At 34.0% G+C, this 17,314-nt stretch overlaps 1 protein-coding gene across 5 annotated transcripts in view; it reads left to right on the top strand.

Moving 5' to 3' along the window:
* The first annotated feature begins 11,701 nt into the window (after positions 1-11,701).
* The window catches only part of LOC127712696 (uncharacterized), a 36,084-nt gene continuing 30,471 nt past the window's right edge, over positions 11,702-17,314 (top strand). For 3 of the 5 annotated variants that reach the window (XM_052219298.1, XM_052219294.1, XM_052219295.1), the window contains exons 1-2: positions 11,703-11,843; positions 15,530-15,687. In XM_052219298.1, coding sequence (XP_052075258.1) covers positions 15,549-15,687 — 139 coding nt within the window. In that variant the 5' untranslated portion in view covers positions 11,703-11,843; positions 15,530-15,548. Of the gene's footprint in view, positions 11,844-15,529; positions 15,688-17,314 lie in introns of all 5 variants that reach the window. The other 2 variants (XM_052219296.1, XM_052219293.1) reach the window with 2 other exon arrangements.

Here is a 17,314-nt window from a genome sequence, read left to right as displayed (position 1 = left end):
CTACCAATAGATCACAATAACTTTTCACGTGTATTGTAGGACTCTGCCACTTTATCCCAAAAACCATGCACATTTATGCCCAGACTCTACCACTTGGTCCCAATAACTACATGTATGCACGTGCTTGCCCAAATTCATTAACTGTGATAGAATTTTATCACGATCCACAAGACTTATATTTTAAAGTAGAAATAATCTTTCAAGCCTTAAAAGGATAAATATCATAATAGCATGGTTTGTGGTAGAATATATACATATTTACCAGTTTTTCCATGATTAACAATGGTCATTCGTGAGTTATGTATAGTGTTGATGTTACTGAAATCAAACGGTTCTAGGTTTGGATCGAGAACAACTTGTGTTGTATCAATGTTTATTGGTGACTGTCTTCTCCCGGAACATTCAGGGTACAATCTTGGCCAATTTTGCGGGGCTGAAAGATGAGACTGAAGTTATGTTTATGATTATTCCAGTTATGTCATTTAGGCAAGTGCCATCCTTTTTTGACAATTATAAACATTTGATTAACAAATAAAAAGTGCACGATATACATTGCGAAATACAACAGTAGTATACATAATTCGAATATAGAATTTTATTACTATACAATGTGTTTTTCCAATTTTGAAGTTTACATTATAAAATATACACCTATGTTGGCTTTCATTTAAAAAATATACGTAGAATAAAAAAAAAAGAAAAGAACAAAAAACTGCTCTTTACTAGGAAATATTTTCTTGGCATATCTGTACTCTTGTGTGTATCGTGATCCCGATTCGCGTGTATCGTTATCCTAATTTGTGTGCATCGTAATGACATGTAACACCGTAAATACCAATTATTAATTAGAAACTAAGTATATTTTACGTACGCACGCCATCTTGATATCCCCAACTGTTTCCTACAATAGTAAATAATAAAAGTTTAATATGATGTATTACAGAATACATCATAATAAATAAATCAAGTCTTTCCATCTCTGAGGTTAGACAATAATTTATTATTTATCTTTCCCTATTTGGTATATCCGACACACTGAAATAGTAAAAGGTAAAGGAATTTAATGTTTGTCCATGGGCTTTTACTTCAAACAACAGACAATTGTCGAGGCAAACAGCTTTAACTGATCTGCATATATGTCCTATTGCATTGATTTTTACAAATGTAACTATTCAAATATGAAAACAAAAGATATAAGGCACTTTTAATCATTTCTGTATTTGATGAAAAATTCATTTAATTTGGACAAGAAATGGCTTCAGTAGAATTTTTACTAAAAATGTGTTTTTGTATGAATTAATAGGGAATATGAATATTCGAAAGATGAAACACTTTTGAGATGAGATATTATGTTTTGAATGAATCATTGTAATGCCAGTATTAAAGCTGCTGGCGAACGGTATCACAGAGGGCTGATTTCTACCAATAACATGGCATGTCGTCATAAATGGCTGAAAGATTAGCTTTATCTTATGGCTTGGTTTCTTAAAAAAAAATTGCTATACCAATCAAAGAATTTTAATAAAATACAGTCAATGGATGAGCGTCTATATACACAAAGTGGACAGTCCAAGGAAAACAAATTCATACACGTAATTAAGCAAGTATTTTCTTTTTGTAGAAGTTGGTGGTGGATTGGTGTTCAACGTCCAATATGGCAAATATTACATGTATGAAAAAATATTAGCCTACCCGGACACATTATTCTGACTACGACCCGACCGGACTTTATTCTTTCTCCTAAATCCCACTTGCTTAGCGTAGAAGCAGCAAATACCAATTTTCAAGTTTTTGTCTTTACTTGGCAGGGGGTTGAACCCCCTCTCCCTCGCTCGAGACGAGAAACCTCCCATAAAATAGAATTGCTTAATCATCTTAAAGAGTAAATTCAAAACAAATAATAAAATCGTAGTATCGTGGTAAGCATTAATAGCATATATATATTAATAATTACTCTAAATATCAGCACAACAATGTTAAATCTGCAAATTTGCGGAAGCAAATTTTTGTTCTTCCCTCACCGGGATTCGAACTCATGCTATTGAGATATCGAGACAACACCGCCTGCACCAGTTAAGGTGATACACGGCTGAAAACACATATTATATTCATAAATACTCGAAATATCAGCACAGCAATGTTAAATCGGCAAGTTTGCGGAAGCAAATTTTTGTTCTTCCCTCGCCGGGATTCGAACTCATGCTATTGGATTTATACATGATATATATATATACAAAGTACAAAGTAGTTAAGTTTGTTTGGTTGCTAGGTGGACACTAACACCTATATTACATGTACCCATGAAGAACCTTAAAGAAAGGACGACCAAAAATAGTTTTGATACTGTCTTTAAATTTATTTTATTAAATGACTTACCTACGTTTCCTGACACCTGAAACGAGTTGAAACTGAGATAAATCAAGAGAATGAAAACATGTATTAGCTTCACCATGACCGACCCCCGCAAATTCCTATATCACTGACCTCTTCTGTGAATATATATAAATGACTTCAATGTTTTATAGACAACAATTAGGCCTGACAAAATAATATGATTGTTTACTGGAACAATACATATATCGAAGGATTGATGAAATATATGTAGCAGTAAAACTTTTTTTTTTCGTTTAATTCACAATTGTACACTGAAATATTGAGGTCCTTGACTTGAATACTAATTAAATATCATCCTCCAATATTGATGACTTTGATAGTTCGTTTAATTCACAACTGTACATTGACATCGCGAGTCATTGACATGACTAATAAGTAAATACCATCCTCCAATATTGAGAACATTGCTATTTCGTTTAATTCACAATTGTACACTGAAATCTCGCGATCCATAATTACCAAGTAAATAAAAATAAATAATTTAGTTAACTCGGTTTGTTTTATTACTATGAGGTCACGGATAGCACTGTTACCATTCCTGTAACTAACGACTCAAAAAACCATAAAGGAAGTTGTCAATTATTGCCACAAAAAGGCGGTAGATGGTTTTCAACAGTGCTAAAATAAAGTCCATTCCAGGACCAAGGACAGAGTAGTCAAGACGCTGTTTGTTTCGACCGACTAAAGCAAAACACCATACCAACAAATCTGAAAACACCATACCAACACATCTGAAAACACCATACCAACACATCTGAAAACATCATACCAACAAAACTGAAAACACCATACCAACACATCTGAAAACACCATACCAACAAAACCGAAAACACCATACCAACACATCTGAAAACACCATACCAACATATCTAAAAACACCATACCAACACATCTGAAAACACCATACCAACACATCTGAAAACACCATACAAACACATCTGAAAACATCATACCAACAAATCTGAAAACACCATACCAACACATCTGAAAACATCATACCAACAAATCTGAAAACACCATACCAACACATCTGAAAACACCATACCAACACATCTGAAAACATCATACCAACAAAACTGAAAACACCATACCAACAGTTCTGAAAACACCATACCAACAAAACCGAAAACACCATACCAACACATCTGAAAACACCATACCAACATATCTAAAAACACCATGCCAACACATCTGAAATATATCTGAACGCAGGGTGTACTTAAGGAGTAGCTTTGCAGAAAAAAAAATCTTGCTCTGATTAATTTCAGTTTATAATAAGTTAGTCTAAAATCATTTATCTACTGTTCCGTCGTCATATTTTCAACTGTTTTTTTTACTACAAATGTATGTTTCAAATTGTTTCCTTATGTACGAAAAACTATGTTGGGTTATTAAAATAAGCCCGACAACAAAGCTTTTTATAGAGACATAAATAGTATTACATCATGGCCTTGTACTACAATCAACAAACATAAATTTCAGGTTATTGACACATGGACACAAAAAAGTATTAAATTCTTATAAGAAGTATTACCTTATTTCCTGAACTGTCATTTTTACTTTTTCTACCTTTTCGTATTGTGAATAATTGACAAAATTCATAACAAAAGAACACAGTATATTATATCCACTGAGGTTTTTATATTCTTTTAATTTCATATTAATTATTCTTACAAAATGTCTTCGGACGATGTGCACCCATACGTAAATGAACGTTTTGCACTTCCGTATATTATATAATTAGGTGAATTCAAGGAGATGTTGGACTAATTCTGCTGACGTTATGTGAATATATAATAGCCATTTATAAACGACCATATAAACGAGCACATTTTTAATGGCAAAAAAAAAACAAAAAAAAAAAAAAAAACACACAGAGATTAAAAAACCTAAAAACACACACTGAGAATTAAAAATTACACACTGAGATTTCATAAAAGACACACTGAAATTAAAAAAAATGAAAATCACACTGAGAATTGAAAATTACACACTGAGATTTCAAAAAGACACACTGAGATGAAGTAAACTGAAAAACACACACTGAGAATTTGAAATTACACACTGAGAATTTTAAAATTACACAATAAGATTTGTGCGCACTTTTTATGCGCACATATCTAATTAGCATACTTAATCTGAATATATTACAAGCTTAAAACAACTAGGGGACAGAACTCGTTAGTCCTTCAATTGGGCGCCAAATAATTTATAAAAAAACATTAGAAATACATCGTATGGAAAAACTACGTTATTAAAGATCAATAGAACAAGAAAAATACCCACTTACTCTCATTACAAAGTATACCCAAAAGGCGAAAAACTTTTTTAAGATTATAAGAAAACATTGGAACAATCTGCAAAAAGACAAACAATGCAGAGAAATTTTTACCCAAGTACCTATTATAGCATATAAACGTAACAAAAATATAAAAGATTACCTTGCGAAATCTGGGTAACAGTTGAAATAGATATAGGAAGATGTGGTATGAGTGCCAATGAGACAACTCTCCATCCAAGTAACAATTTATAAAAGTAAACCATTATAGGTCAAGGTACGGCCTTCAACAGAAAGACTTTTGAAAAAGGACCCATCATGATGCTTAAACAGTTTTAAGCAAAAAATCCCGATACACTGTTACAGTTAATAATCTGAATTATAGGCAACAAACGTATGAATATGAGTTAGCAAAAAACGATGTTAAGTCTTCAAATTTATTACGAATGTTGGTTGAAGGAACAGCATTTCATTATAATGACGAGACTTTGGGAGACCAAGATATTAATCTGTTGAATTATTCATCTCATGAACATTCATTAGAAATGTGCATTTTAATCTCAGTGTGTATTTTTGAAATCTCAGTGTGTAATTAACAATTCTCAGTGTGTGTTTTTGATTTATTTCATCTCAGTATGTCTTTTTAAAATCTAAGTGTGTAATTTTTATTTCTTTAGTGTGTTTTTTTCATTTTTTTTTTAAATCTTAGTGTGTAATTTTAAAATCTCAGTGTGTATTTCGATTTCTCAGTGTGGTATTTTAGGTTTTTAAATCTCAGTGTTGTTTTTTTAAATTCTTAATATGTAAATTTTTCGAAAAAAAGGGTTTAAACATATTAGTTTTGAAGAGAACGGCTTGCCATAATTTTTTAGATGAATTTTGGATTGCTGTAATATTTTGTTATATTCTTGTTGTAAGTCTTTCGCTAAAACATTGATGACGTTACTTGTAGGTATGACCGCCACTTATATATGATATAACACCGATATAACTTGTGTGAGAAGATTCATAAAATTCCGTAATTTTGATTGGCAGAGGCATCCCAAAAGTCATATAAAATAACATCTGTCACCAAACGTGCTGTTAGTGACAACGTTAAAACTATACATAGAAACAAAACACACGAAATGATTGATTTAACTCAGTTGTAGCATCAAAATATTATTGTAAGAATTGAATGCTTCTTTTGTAATCTATTATAAAAGCGTTATACGTGCGCATGTGCACAGAAGCTATACGGTAGAACAACAGCTGCTGAACATTCCGGATCACTTGATTTTATCGGTTTTTCTTTGGGTTTGTTTTGCTTAATATGTGGTTGTCTGTGTAGATTGTTGTGAACTGTTGCTGTCTGTGTAGATTGTTGTGAGCTGTTGTTTGTCTGTGTAGAGTGTTGTGAACTACTGTTGTCTGTGTAGAGTGTTGTGAACTACTGTTGTCTGTATAGAGTGGTGTTAACTGTTGATTGTCTGTGTAGAGTGTTGCAAACTGCTGTTATCTGTGTAAAGTGTTCTGAACTGTTGCTGTCTGTGTAGAGTGTTTTGATTTACTGTTGTCTGTGTAGAGTGTTGTAAACTGTAGCTGTCTGTGTAGAGTGTATTGAACAACTGTTGTCTGTGTAGAGTGTTGTAAACTGTTGTTTTCTGTGTAGAGTGATACGGACTTTTGCTGTCTGTGTAGAGTGTTTTGAGCTGTTGATTGCCTGTGTAGAGTGTTATAAACTACTGTTGCCTGTGCAGAGTGTTGATAATTGTTGATTGTCAGTGCAGAGTGTTTTTAACTGTTGATTGTCTTAATATGGTGTTGTGAATTGTTGTTGACTTTATAGAGTTGGTTGCTAACTGTTGATTGTCTGATCGTCTCTATTGTTATTATGTTGTTGCCTCCTAACTATTCCCTTTTTTTTACAAAAATTATGTACAACTGAGAGCCAATTAATCGCCAGCTATTCTTGACCAATAAAGGTCCCTAAACGGTTTTCGTGTTTTATTTGACTGCTATTTCATTTCGTTTAACTTCAGTTCATATTGTTTTCTAATAATTTTGAGATAGACAGCTGCTATAAAAGGAGAGTATATGAGTCTAGCGATCTTTTTTAACAGAGGTAAAAGACACCGAGTTAACCATGTAAAAGTGAAAATTATATATATAAAAAAATCAATGTTATGAGGACAAAACACGAACAAGGTATTTCTATATCAACAAATCATCTGTACGGCCTAGCGATAAAAGACTACAAATAGCCGCGAACTCTTTTGACTATTTCTGGTAATCTGGATGGGTAGGTAAATCATAAACAGCATGTGATGCTTGTCTTTTTGCGTTGTTGTCAGTGCCGATAACGAGTATGTGGTGAGAATCAAAGTTAGTAAACTCACTCAATGCAAATCTAATGTCATGTAAGCACTCAACTAATTAGGAACCATCAATTCTTAATGACGACCTTAACATTTTGTAATGATGTCATCATGTTTTATTATGGAATTTGACCTAGTATAGCAATAAGATGCGGTTTGATTGCCAATGAGACAACTCTTCACAAGAGACCAACATAACGTAGAAGTTATCCTAAAGCTTTCAACAATGAGCAAAGCCCATTACGCATGCTAGCAAGCTATAAAATGCACCGAAATAACGAAATGTAAAACAATTCAAACGAGAAAACTGACAGCCTGATTTATGTTCAAAACAATGAACCGAAACAAATATGATATACAGCTACACACGACAACAACTAAATTACAGACTCCTGACTTGGGACAGACACATACAGACTATTTCGGGGTTGAATGTGTTTGTGGGCGCCCAACCCTCCTCTAAACTATAGAAAGCGGTCGAAAAGGGCAAAACTCATCAGATCGATGCAAAGCCCAAAAACAACTAACAAAAAGACTGAAGACTCGAAGTACATATCTGGAAGTACTCGCAATTACTGAAAGCTAGTTCAAAGTCAATAACAACTAATAAAAAATCATGTATCTAAGAGTACAATTTATACTAGAAGTTTATGTATTAATAAAAATGCTCGGTCATAAGTTCCTTGTATTAGACACACAAGTTCTTTTAAAGAAAAGTAACTTATTTTTAAAGCAATGTTAGAATGTTTGGCGTTGTTGTTCAGTCTTTGGTTTTCTATGTTGTGTTTTATGTACTGTTGTTTGTCTGTTTATCTGTTTATCTGTTGGTCTTTTTCTTTTTTAGCCATGGCGTTGTCAGTTTATTTTTGACTTATGAGTTTGAATGTCCCTTTGGTATCCTCCGTCTCTGTTTTACAGGAAGGCTGGCTGAGATTATAAAAAAAAAAGAAGTTTAACCCTGTTCCCATAGTCAGGACCCTCATCAGTAGTTGTCGTATGTAATATCTTAATGTTTTTGCTATTTGAACAATGTGGTGTTTATGGCAGTTCATTGATTGTTTCTACGACTTTTGAAGTCTCTGGAAGATTTAGAGCTTGACATGTTGTAAAGACACCTGTCTCTGTTAAATCAATCCATGTCTCGTCTAGACTCGGGAAGATTTAGATCTTGACATGTTGTATAGACACCTGTCTCTGTTAAATCAATTCATGTCTTGTCTAGACTCTGGAATATTTAGAGCTTGACCTTTTTTAAAGACACCTGTCTCTGTTAAATCAATCCATGTCCTATCTAGACTCGGGAAGATCTAGAGCTTGACATGTTGTAAAGACACCTGTCTCTGTTAAATCAATCCATGCCCTATCTAGACTCGGGAAGATCTAGAGCTTGACATGTTGTAAAGACGCATATCTCTGTTTAATCAATCCATGTCTCGTCTAGACTCTGGAAGATCTAGAGCTTGACATGTTGTAAATACACCTGTCTCTGTTAAATCAATCCATGTCTCGTCTAGACTCGGGAAGATCTAGAGCTTGACATGTTGTAAAGACACTTGTCTCTGTTAAATCAAGCTAAGTCTCGTCTAGACTCGGGAAGATCTAGAGCTTGACATATTGTAAAGACACCTGTCTCTGTTAAATCAATCCATGTCCTATCTAGACTCTGGAAGATTTTGAGCTTGACACGTTGTAAAGACACCTGTCTCTGTTAACTCAATCAATGTCTCTTCTAGACTCGGGAAGATCTAGAGCTTGACATGTTGTAAAGACGCATATCTCTGTTAAATCAATCCATGTCTCGTCTAGACTCGGGAAGATTTAGAGCTTGACGTGTTGTAAAGACACATGTCTCTGTTTAATCATTCCATGTCCTATCTAGACTCGGGAAGATTTAGAGCTTGACATGTTGTAAAGACACATGTCTCTGTTAAATTAATCCATGTCTCGTCAAGACTCGGGTAGATTTAGAGCTTGCCGTGTTGTAAAGACACCTGTCTGTGTTAAATCAATCCGTCTCGTCTAGACTCGGGAATATTAAGAGCTTGACATGTTGTAGAGACACCTATCTCTGTTAAATCAATCCATGTCTCGTTTAGACTCGGGAAGATCTAGAGCTTGACATGTTGTAAAGACACCTGTCTCTGTTAAATCAATCCATGTCTCGTCTAGACTCGGGAAGATCTAAAGCTTGACATGTTGTAAAGAGACATGTCTCTGTTAAATCAATCCATGTCTCGTCTAGACTCGGGAAGATCTAGAGCTTCACATGTTGTAAAGACACTTGTCTCTGTTAAATCAATCCATGTTCTATCTAGACTCTGGAAGATTTTGAGCTTGACATGTTGTAAAGACACCTGTCTCTGTTAACTCAATCCATGTCTCGTCTAGACTCGGGAAGATCTAGAGCTTGACATGTTGTAAAGACGCATATCTCTGTTAAATCAATCCATGTCTCGTCTAGACTCGGGAAGATTTAGAGCTTGACATGTTGTAAAGACACCTGTCTCTGTTAAATCAATCCATGTCTCGTCTAGACTCGGAAAGATCTAGAACTTGACATGTTGTAAAGACACCCGTCTCTGTTAAATCAATCCATGTCCTATCTAGACTCTGGAAGATTTTGAGCTTGACATGTTGTAAAGACACCTGTCTCTGTTAACTCAATCCATGTCTCGTCTAGACTCGGGAAGATCTAGAGCTTGACATGTTGTAAAGACGCATATCTCTGTTAAATCAATCCATGTCTCGTCTAGACTCGGAAAGATCTAGAGCTTGACACGTTGTAAAGACACCCGTCTCTGTTAAATCAATCCATGTCTCGTCTAGACTCGGGAAGATTTAGAGCTTGACGTGTTGTAAAGACACATGCCTCTGTTTAATCATTCCATGTCCTATCTAGACTCGGGAAGATTTAGAGCTTGACATGTTGTATAGACACCTGTCTGTGTTAAATCAATCCGTCTCGTCTAGACTCGGGAAGATTTAGAGCTTGACATGTTGTAAAGACACCTGTCTCTGTTAAATCAATCCATGTCTCGTCTAGACTCTGGAAGATCCAGAGCTTGACATGTTGTAAAGACACCTGTCCCTGTTAAATTAATCCATGTCTCGTCTAGACTCAGGAAGATCTAGAGCTTGACATGTTGTAAAGACGCATATCTCTGTTAAATCAATCCATGTCTCGTCTAGACTCGGGAAGATTTAGAGCTTGACATGTTGTAAAGACACCTGTCTCTGTTAAATCAATCCATGTCCTATCTAGACTCGGGAAGATTTAGAGCTTGACATGTTGTAAAGACACCTGTCTCTGTTAAATCAATCCATGTCTCGTCTAGACTCGGAAAGATCTAGAGCTTGACATGTTGTAAAGACGCATATCTCTGTTAAATCAATCCATGTCTCGTCTAGACTCGGGAAGATTTAGAGCTTGACGTGTTGTGAAGACACATGTCTCTGTTTAATCATTCCATGTCCTATCTAGACTTGGGAAGATTTAGAGCTTGACATGTTGTAAAGACACATGTCTTTGTTAAATCAATCCATGTCTCGTCAAGACTCGGGAAGATTTAGAGCTTGACGTGTTGTAAAGACACCTGTCTGTGTTAAATCAATCCGTCTCGTCTAGACTCGGGAAGATTTAGAGCTTGACATGTTGTATAGACACTTATCTCTGTTAAATCAATCCATGTCTCGTCTAGACTCGGGAAGATCTAGAGCTTGACATGTTGTAAAGAGACATGTCTCTGTTAAATCAATCCATGTCTCTTCTAGATTCGGGAAGATTTAGAGCTTGACATGTTGTAAAGACACCTGTCTCTGTTAATTCAATCCATGTCTCGTCTAGACTCGGGAAGATCTAGAGCTTGACATGTTGTAAAGACACCTGTCTCTGTTAAATCAATCCATGTCTCGTCTTGACTCGGGAAGATCTAGTGCTTGACATGTTGTAAAGAGACAAGTCTCTGTTAAATCAATCCATGTCCTATCTAGACTCTGGAAGATTTAGAGCTTGACATGTTGTAAAGACACATGTCGTTTGTTTAAGACTTTATGTTGCCCTCAAAATGTCTGGTATTGTTTATTTTGTTGTTCGGTTGTTGTCACTTTGACTTATACCCCACATATCTTTTTATTCCTGTTAGTGAAATGTATACAATAATAAATCTATTATTACGTAGAAACAAATATTCTCTAAAACTAAAAGCATTACGATTATTTGTTTAACCCTATGTCGATTTCTGAGTTTTGTATTTCTTAGTGGAAGATTACTATCAATGCCTATTGGAAACGCAATGATTTATTTGAAAATTTCTCAACTGAACCAACAATTCCCTACCGCCACCCCTACACGTTGCAAACTAGCTGTGAAAATTACAACATTGAACATAAGTCTGGTTAAGATCACGACAAGCAGCCGAAATCGATTCTTATAACATTTTTAGCCACTATCCTGGTGTAACTGTAATGCATGTTCATTGAATGATGAATAATTATCGCTTAAAACGCGTTATAACTTACATGCTTAGTCATTTCGTCAGTACTATTACTCGGATTTTATCATTTTCGGAGTGGTATTTTGTATATTTTCTTAATAGGTCAAGGAAAACAGATGAAAAGAAAAAAAAAAAAAACATCGTATTTATTTAAATACAACACAGTATACAAGGAAGTCATACTTGATCGGGTAATATCACAACGAAAACATCTATTATAGGTAGCACAGGAAAGTACCAGTCATACCTGATCACGTAACATCACAATGAAAATATCTCCTACAGGTAGGACAGGGAAGTACCAAATTTTCAATTAATGAGGTAAGTGTATATAATTGTAGTGTCCACTAAACACGTAACTACACACTGGAATTATTGAAAAGATAACAACTTTATTAATGGTCACTAATATTTATTGCTGTGAATAGAAACAGGTTATTATATATTATTGATAGTAAGATACTCTAAAAACAACCATAATCTTTGTGTCGGAGAAAATCAGACAAAACCGTGATCAAAGGAAAAGATAAATAGAATAAAGAAAGAACACACAGAAAAATGAATCGCCAGAAACATAAATAAAATGCGATATAGAGTAACGTCAATTGAACAGCAAAGCTCTGATTCCTTACCTGGCTTTTTGTCCTTTTTGGTTTTAACATCTCTTCTATTTTTGTCGAGCCTTCGACTTTTGTCGAAAAAGCGAGACATAGCGATCCTACATTCCGTCGGCGTCGGCGTCGTCGTCGTCGTCGTCGTCGGCGGCGTCCACAAATATTCACTCTGTGGTTAAAGTTTTTGAAATTTTAATAACTTTCTTAAACTATCCTGGATTTCTACCAAACTTGGACAGAAGCTTGTTTATGATCATAAGATTATATTCAAAAGTAAATTTTGTAAAAAAAAAATTCCATTTTTTCCGTATTTTACTTATAAGTGGACTTAGTTTTTCTGCCAGTTAACATTACATTCACTCTGTGGTTAAAGTTTTTAAAATTTCAATAACTTTCTTAAACTATCCTAGATTTCTACCAAACTTGGAAAGAAGCTTGTTTATGATCATAAGATAGTATCCAGAAGTAAATTTTGTAAAAAAAAAATTCCATTTTTCCGTATTTTACTTATAAATGGACTTAGTTTTTCTGCCAGGAAACATTACATTCACTCTGTGGTTAAAGTTTTTGAAATTTTAATAACTTTCTTAAACTATCCTGGATTTATACCAAACTTGGAAAGAAGCTTGTTTATGATCATAAGATAGTATCCAGAAGTAAATTTTGTAAAAAAAAAATTCCATTTTTCCGTATTTTACTTATAAATGGACTTAGTTTTTCTGCCAGTTAACATTACATTCACTCTGTGGTTAAAGTTTTTAAAATTTTAACAACTTTCTTAAACTATCCTGGATTTGTACCACACTTGGACAGAAGCTTGTTTATGATCAAAAGCTAGTATCTAGAAGGAAATTTTGATAAAATTTTGTTCCATTTTTTCTGTATTTTACTTATAAATGGACTTAGTTTTTCTTCCAGTCAACATTACATACATTCTGCAGTTTAAGTTTTTAAAACATTTATTAGATTCATAAATTATCCTGGATTTTTACCAAACTTGGACAGAAGCTACTGACAATCAAAACATAGTATAGAGGGGAATATTTTTATTAATTTTTTTCCTCATTTTTGTTGAGACTGCGATTAACACCAAAAGTAGGCGAGACACTGGGTTCCGCGGAACCCTTACGAATTTTTTAATAAGTTTTGGAATTTCAAATATGTTGGCCTCGAGAATCACTGAAGAGACATCTGTTGTTCAAATGAATCACAAACTCGTTTTAGTAAGACAGACACACCGTCTCCATACGACCTTCCACAAGGAAAAGTACCACCCAATCACAAATTCTAAACCAATTACTCCAAGACTAAACAAATTGTGAATATTTTTTTGGAATATCACAAATATTGACAAATGCGAAGATTAAGTTTCAAACAATACTAAATCGTTTCTGTTATTCTGCGTAGAGGAAATTCTGTACATTGTCAAATCAACTTTTGGCATTGCACATTATCGTGTCTTTCCGAACTGTTTATTCAGTTGCCGTGTGAAATATTTCCACAAGAGCAGCAACCGATATTAGAGTGTAGGACGAGAATAGAAATGAAAGAATATTGGGTTCATCCATGACACAAAAGCAACTTACATGCACAGCAAAAATCACAAAACAGCAAAGGAACATCGCTTTTATTGCTGTTCCTCATCTCAAAGTCACAGTGAGGCCTTTAACACGGAGCAAAAAGTCTAACCTCACTGCAATTTTATGACAGCCCCTAGCACCGGTTTGAGCGGAATTCTTTGCAAACTGATGATCACTCCACAACTGTGAATTGAAGAACTAAGTCATGGAGTAATATCAAGAGAATAAATCTGGCAAAGAAATCAAACATCTACTGTCATAATTTAGCCCGACAATCACACTAAAGAGTCCAAAAACAATATAAATATTTAGACAACCACGGGGCACATCAAGATATATGTTAGATTACTTGGCAGGAAATAACGTACAATTCAGGTAGGCTTTGTAAGACGTAACACCACCACCTCGTGCCCGGTCTTTAAGAACATACTGGACAGTAGCACATGTCTAACACAAAATAGATCCTAAGAATAAGTGTAAATATCAAACTATGTAGAACATATATCGGTAATTAAGGTATCAAATGAAAGGTAAAGAACTAGATCCTTGTAGAACACCTTTTGACTGGTAACTTTGAATAACTAATACTAAGTATATACATATGAATGAAATCTAAAAAGGAGGGGATACTGTACACAGACAAATTTTGCTGACGTGAATTTCACATGAATCTCAGGTGAAACTCACGTGAAATTAAACTCAAACGAGCTTATACGTGAAATTCACGTGAAAATTTTCAAATGATTTTCACGTGAATTGAGATTCACATGAATCTCAGGTGAATTTTTCACGTGAATCTCACATGAAGTTACCAAACAATAACCTCAAATGATATTTTTCATATTTTAAATAAAATTGAAAATTTAGATGTTATTTGAATAACTTTATTGTGAAAATTCACGTGAATTTCACGTGAAAAAATTCATATGGTTTTCACGTGAAATTCACGTAAGTTTCACATTAGATTTATGTTAAACTCATGTGAAATCAGTTCATGTGAGTTTCACGTATAAGCTCGATTGAGGTGAAATTCACGTGAATTTCATATGAGATTCGCATGAATCTAAATTCACGTGAGTGAAATTTCCCTGTGTATATTGCCTGTTTCTCAGATATCATGTACCTGTTCTGGTATATACAAAGTTCCGGTAACCAGTTCGATCTGTTATGTAAATAACGATATATTGACCCCACCCATCCCCCTAAATGCTTGAAATGGAAAATTTTAACATGGAAAGTAATGGGGCCAAGAAGAGGTGGTGTGACAAATTCAAGTCATTAGATCATTCTGTAATTGTTTTGCTTGTTTCTATAAGTTTTATATACCTATAATTGTGTTCGCTATTGTCTTCAATACTGGTAATATCTTATCTTCTATGCATCGTTTATAATTTTACTAACTGAACAATCAAGGATGGGGTTCCTAAATGAGTTAGTTTAACGACCATAAGTTCGTGTGCCTGACAGTCACAATCGAAAAACCGCATAATATCTTATTTGGAATCTTTTACTATAGGGGATTTATTTTGATGACAATAGATCTTTTGATTTCTTCACATTTGTGCTGGACATTCTAGACTATTTAGGCCCTTTAGATGTCTTCTGATGTAATGAGATTTCTGTCGCCTTGTATTCATATTTGATTTAAGCAATGTTATCGATTTAAAGTATTATTATTTTCGTATTTTCTGATCTATCCCTAATATACTCATCATAGCTGCATTTGTTATCGTAACAACCTTGTAATTATAGTATGTTTAGACGTCCTGTTTTTTCAATGTTGATTTCTAAAATATTCTTCTTTTATTTGCAGAAATAAATAGAATTTTAATATGCTTATAATGTCGGGCACAAATGGAACTATTATTCCTCAACTTCCTTCCGAAGAATTTCCTCTCAATGTGTTTCTTCAAGCACTTTCAAAGAAGCTTTCAGAAGAAGAATTTGAAGAACTGAAATTTCTTTGCCAAGGTATGAATATCATATACGATTCGGCTGCTATAAATGATCTCCTCATTCGTTTATTTTAACAGCTGCTACATGTACCTTCGCAACAAAAAAATATTTTAGTAAAAAATTCGGCGTCAATTATTTCAAAAATGGTAAACTAATATTTTGAGTACTATTTTAGAAAAAAGTAAAATGACAAAATTACCAAACTCCAAGGAAAATTCAAAACGGAAAGTCCTTTATCAAATGGCAAAATCCAAAGCTCAAACACACCAAACGAATGGAAAACAGCTGTCATATTCCTATCTTAGTACATGCATTACATAATGTAGAAAATTTTGGATTAAACCTGGTTTTATAGCTAGCTAAACCTCTCACTTGTATGACAGTCGCATAGAATTCCATTAATATTGACAACAATGTGTGACAAAAACAGACATAATAGGTAAAAATGTCAACAATTGGGGTACAGTAGTCAACACTGTGTTATTATCGTAATCACAATAAAACAAAGAACTATGTCAACAAAGAAAAACAAAATGGCATATAGACACTCTACAGACAAAGCACATAAGCAAAAATGAAAGACAAGAATACAAAAAATGACCATAGCACAACCGATTACCAAAATGGATTGCGTTTCTCTTTCCAAAAAAATGAAATATGCGACTTCTTAATGATGGTTTATGACTCCAGAATTAATTCATTACAGAAGGGAAACATGGTGGCAATTTTTCGTATAAGCAGACGGTAATTGAAAATGACGATAGACTTTTTTTATTCTTTTGCTGCAAAATGAACACACCGATAAACCGCTTGATTATAGAAATGAATATTAGAGAAAACCATATTAGATGAATTTCTGTTTAAAATTGGATACATATCTGTTGCAACATTATGAAATGCGAATACTTGGTACTTATATTATTTGATATATATATAACAATATATGATAATAAATTGCAAATGCATTGGTTTTTTCGACAAGGTCATGTGTGAGTTATGATTGTTAGATTGATTGCTTCTTGCTACATACGTTCAGTGGTAAATCTATACTACTAAAATAACGAGGTCCAATTTGTTAGCCGGCATGATGTAAAAACGACGAATCAAAGAATTCAACTTTAAATATAACTAATATAGGACAATGGGGTTGTTTAAAAATTACACCATTCCTGGCCCTTTTGTTTTACATATAATCAATATTACCAATAATTAACAAGTTCCGGGTCGAATCTGATACCGATACCAATAGTATATGTCACATGTAGTTTCTGGTATTTGTAGTTATCTGTTACCTTCTGTAAATCCCTCCTGTATCAGGAGAACCTTGAACTCTTCCAGTAGTGGTTTTATATCTATGTTACACTATAGCACACTATTTAACAAGTCTGTTTTCTTCCACCTCAATATCACTATTAATATTGGTTAATTAGTTAAAAAATTAAATTTAGTTTACAGTAAGTTTATTGTAGTAAGAAAACCAGGACGGGTCCAATCAGAAAAATTTTGAGAGCAGAGAAAACTGTGCACCTTACAATCAGCATGAATTTATCAGCTGACAATACGAATACTAAAAATCCAGGCTAAAAATAAGGCATCGGTAATTTAATTCAGTCACGGACTCACTATGTCGCGGGTGTGTTCT

This window comes from Mytilus californianus, unplaced genomic scaffold (assembly GCF_021869535.1).
Source record: "Mytilus californianus isolate M0D057914Y unplaced genomic scaffold, xbMytCali1.0.p SCAF_8, whole genome shotgun sequence".
In the NCBI taxonomy this organism is placed as follows: Eukaryota; Metazoa; Mollusca; class Bivalvia; order Mytilida; family Mytilidae; genus Mytilus; species Mytilus californianus.
The sequence above is the reverse complement of the archived record's forward strand: the minus strand, read 5'-3'. Positions and strand labels throughout refer to the sequence as shown.